The sequence below is a fragment of the Rhagoletis pomonella genome, unplaced genomic scaffold (assembly GCF_013731165.1).
Source record: "Rhagoletis pomonella isolate Grant_MI unplaced genomic scaffold, Rhpom_1.0 Rhpom_scaffold_00005, whole genome shotgun sequence".
NCBI lineage: Eukaryota > Metazoa > Arthropoda > Insecta > Diptera > Tephritidae > Rhagoletis > Rhagoletis pomonella.
In genome coordinates, this window is record NW_023458559.1 from 25,360,953 (window position 1) to 25,365,804 (window position 4,852).

The window sequence follows — 4,852 nt, forward strand, 5'->3', positions numbered from 1 at the left end:
TGCTCTCAGCTCGATTGGCGCAATCTTGTATTCTATCATTCTTGGGAGTATTACATATATGAAGGCACCATGATTCAATAATAAAAGGTTTGCTCAAAAAGCAGTTTTCTCGCTCCGTCTTGACAAAGTCGTCTTCCTTAAGGCTGATTCACATACAACTTTCTTCGCTTTGCTTGATAGTTCTTTGCTTTGACGTATAAGATCGATGTAGGCATATGCATGAGTATGCTCACATAAAAAACGTTTGAAGCAAAGCAAAGCAAAACGAAGCAGAATCTTGGGCAACTCTCAAGGCCCGTTTACATAGAACTTTGGCGTTGCGTTGGCGTTGGCGTCGCTTCAACAGCTGACTATGAATACATGAATTCAAATGCAGCCGTCCACATAGCCAAAATTCGACAACGCTCACGCCAACACAAAGCAAAAAGATGGCCAACTCTCAACTTTTCGCGTGCGTCGCTCGTCAGCTGTTGCGAATAAATAAAATTATGTGAAATATTTTTTCCTTTTTAATCAAGTGCGGGCAAGAAATATCGTTTTTAATGCAATTATTGATATGAAATATTAATTTATCTGTCGTTAATATGTTAATTTAGTGGCCCAAGGATTCGCCGCCAAGCGTTCATTGTAGCAAGCATTCTTTTAACGTGCGTTCTGTCAAACCAACGCCAACGCCAACGCAACGCCAAAGTTGTATGTAAACGGGCCTTCAACTTTTGCCCGCTTTGGCAATCAGCTGTCTACATTTATCTTTTCTTGTGCGCTTGCATTTGCTTTTAATGACAAAAATAGGGTAAATAGGAATTTTTATTGCTATTATTAATGCATATTATTATATTGCTATCTATTTTACAGATAAAAAATATGGAGGAAAAGGAGAACGCAAAAGCTGCCAAAGCGTTTATTGTAGCATACCTTCTGCGTTTCGCGCTTTGTTGTCAAAGTTTGAACTGTCAAGCAAAGCGAGGAAAGTTGTATGTGAATGGCCCCTTAGCAAGGCACTGTGTGTGAGTTCGTGTGTGTGTGCAAAGCTTTTGTAAGTGAGCTAAGGGAGTGTCAAAACTCTAATGTCAATAATGAGCAAACCTTTAATTATTGAATCATGTCATGGCACTACCATTTTTGCTTTTGCTTCGCTTTGAAATTTTTGATTTCAATTCCAACTGCTTTGATTTTGCTGTGACTTTGAAAATTGTATTTTACTCTTTAATCGGCAGCTTAGTGAAACTAATTTATTGCTATTGATTTGCTATGATAGTGCTTTTGCTGTGCAGAGATCTTCTTGGCTGTGCTATTCAAATTAAGCATTGTAGCATGGTGTATTATCGTTGAGTCGCCAGAAGTGAGTAATAGTCACAAAATTTGAGATACCAATTCAATTGCCTAATGAATTAACGATGTCATTGTAGCCTATAGAGCGGTACGCAAGCGATCTGGTGCAAAATTGGCGATTACCAACCGCTAGCGAATTGCCTAATAATCGGTAAGGCATGGAATATTTAGCGTATGGCCGTTTCTTGTCACCAGTAGAACTGAAGGGTAGTCATTTGTCCATGCATACATATTTCTGTCAATTTGATGCTTCACAGCCAAGTGATAATCAAGTTTTTGTTGCTTTGCTGTACAAATTGCTTTTTAACTGTCTGATTGCTTTCGAAATTTCACAGCAAACCGACAGCCAAAGAATCTGCTTTTTTACCTTCCTTTTATTAGCTCGGGATGTAACTATGTAATATTGATGCGCCTAAAAGATGCAGCGATTTCTATTCTCAAGTTACATACCTGATGACAGTACGGACGGCAATTATAATAGGGAGGTTTTAGTTTTTTAAACTATATTGTTATTCCGTATTACTGTTGCTTTGCTTTCGATATCATACATGCCGAAGTCAAAGCACTGCAAAAGCAAATTAAATGATAAAATTATAGCATTTTGAAATCCTGCTTTAGACACTTTTTGTAAAGCGTTCAATTCTCTACAAAAATACTCCAAGACCTTCACAGTATCCCTGTAGTCAAATGAACTAGTTGTAAACTACCTCATAACTAGTATGAACCGCATGCCCAACTAGTCAGCCAACTATCTTTTTCCCATGCAACCAACGGGTATTTTTTACATGGGGATGTCCTACGAGAAGGCAATTGTCAGATTTCGGTCAGAAATATACCAATCTCATACTAGTTGAAAATAGACAGAAAAATACTAGTCCAATTATGAACCAAACCCACTACTTTGGGAGTGAAAGAATAAAATGAATTCATTAATAATATAAAATCAAAAATAATTTAAAATGATAAAAAATAACAAAATAATGACGTAATTAAAATTAGTGAATTAATTTAAATTTTCTTAAGTAAAACTCGTAAGTTTACGAGGCTTTTACGGAAACGCCCCCTTTGTGAAAAGGTGCGTAAACTGACTGTTTGACAGATAAACCAGGATTTTGTGAAGCAATTTTTGTTTCGCTGCATTTTCTATAACATTCCGCCGTCTTGTCTCTATTACTATTGCCTAAAATAAAATTAAAAATGCCGAAAATTAGCAGAAAACTCATGTTAGTACTGTTAGTGGATGAAATTCATTGTTTTTATTCACATTTTATTATTTTCCATTTTTTTTTTTCAATACTATAAAATACATTTTAGTATATAATTTTCCGCTCCTCGGCAATACTGGGGCTCGTAAATAGAGCTCCATACAAATTTTGACATTTCTTTACGAGGTTTACGAGGCTTTTACGAGTTTAAGGGAAGACCCCTATTATTTAATAGGTCTAGTATAATTGAGTACGTACTCTATTTAATGGTTTACAATATACCCACATAAAAGTTATAATATTTTGTTTAGTCAAATAAAACAGGGCATGAATAAATCGTTTTGTACTTTGTACAAGTCTTTGCTGACTAGTTTGGGATTTCACTGCAGGGATAACGTATCGCCCTACAAAAAAAGTCTCAAGTCATTTTTCGATAAGTCAACTCGGTCAAAAGTTATTCCAGGTCAAAGTCGAAAGAATGGTGAATTCGTGGAGCGCTCAATTCTCTTCAAAAATACTCCAAGACCTTTGCAGTACAACGTATCGTTCGTTAAATATAAAAATCAGAATTTAAAAAAAAAACAATTTGTCCTGTGTTATTATTATGGGAAATCGAAAAGTGCGATGCCGAAATTCTTAATATTAATATTAAGCGCTCATATTTTCTGAGACTTACTTTGGCGTCTAAAGGAAACTTTTGAGCATGATTCCGAGGAAAGAAGATATAAAAAAATTTTCTGAATCACCCTAGTACACCTCCATATGCATATACATATACATAGTGCATATACTTCTATATATGAGACTTACATATCTATCGAAAGTATTTTCAATAACATCAATATCCAACTCGGTTTTCAAGGCGTGAAATGCTTCATCCGTGAGAAAGCTGCCTTTCAACAGCACTGGTTCGCTTTCTCGTTTTTCTTTGCCTGGCAGTAAACTTGCCGCATTTGGTATGAGACTGGGACGAGTACTTGGATTGAGAGAATCCGGCCCAAGTGCAGCCACCTGTGTTTCTGGATCTTCGCTAAGATGGAAGGTAGTTGTTGTTGTAGCTGTAAATACTCGGGTAAATATTATTTTCACGAATGTGTTTCTAGTAGTTACTAACCCGCCGTGGGCTTTATCTTTTTTCGTTTCTTGCCACGTCGTATGTCCTCATCGTCTATATGCTGTTCATTGATACAAGTTTGTACATTTTTAATTTCCACCCCTTCCATTTCTTTAGTGCTATCAGTGACTGGGGCATTACCTAGGGAAGTGTTGGGGCGCTGATCCTCGAACCGTTGCTGCTTATTTTTTCTTTCCTCATTAGCGCCAGCGCTCTTGGGCTTAATACCACTAGTATCTGTGATACTTTGTGACATATCCGACGATGGTTTCCAGTATAGAGTCTCTTGAGAGTGTGTGCGTCGTAAATCCAAAATGATTTTTTTCCGTTTGATTATTTCATTTTTACCCAACTCGGGGGTTATGCAGCGTCGATTGTTTATGAAGGAACTGGTGCTGTTACGTGTGTGCACACTTGTAACGGTTGGCGTTGGGGTGAGAGGACGCGAGTCTGTGTCAGTGTACCGTCGGACAAGATCCTCGGGTATGTTATCGTGCTCATTAATTGGTGATACAACGTTTTTGTCTTTCAGAAGATTTACACTTTTTCCATCCACTGTCTAAAATGTTTAGTTTGCATTAAAAATATCTAATTGTGTAAATTTTTCCATTACCAGTGAAGATTTCATTTGACTTATTATATCTTTTAGGCCAGATGGTGCAGGATGGTTGCAAAGTACCGAACAACCTTTAGAAAAGGGATTGTACAGACCTCCAAATGGCCGCAATGATAAAGCCATTGGCATCGCCTCAAATCTGATAGGTAACTCGTCTGTCGATTTCTTTCGCTTAGTGAAATATGTAAGTATAAATAAGTATGAAAGTACACAATCATTGTATGTATATTTGTACGTATGCATGTAGGTATGTATGTGAATATTATACACATATATGTACTTTGAAAAGCGACGGTAAAATAAAGTTTACCTTCTTTTTTAATATGAAATCTTTTTTCTTGGCTGGTACCAAGCCGGTTCTACTGGTTGTATTCATTGTTGACTATAGTTACAAACTAAATTGTTTATTTCAACTTTGATAATGAACGCTATTTATTCTATTGACTTTTTGGTTACCAAGTAAACCTAAACGTATGCACTCAATAAGCAGTGATATGTTTATGTGCACTGAGAAAAACCATATCCTCTTTGTTTCAAAATAAAACACATATGATTTGGAACCAAACGAACTTTTGTTTACGTTAA

General features: G+C 36.5%; 1 protein-coding gene across 1 annotated transcript in view; it reads right to left on the reverse strand.

Annotated features, from left to right (window-relative positions):
- Positions 1 to 4,643, reverse strand: part of LOC118740043 — a gene marked incomplete at its 3' end in the record, with an annotated part of 17,978 nt that extends 13,335 nt beyond the window's left edge. Inside the window, 4 exon segments of the mRNA XM_036471540.1 lie at positions 3,348 to 3,595; positions 3,652 to 4,210; positions 4,265 to 4,438; positions 4,578 to 4,643. Coding sequence (XP_036327433.1) covers positions 3,348 to 3,595; positions 3,652 to 4,210; positions 4,265 to 4,438; positions 4,578 to 4,643 — 1,047 coding nt within the window.
- Positions 4,644 to 4,852: the final 209 nt, after the last annotated feature.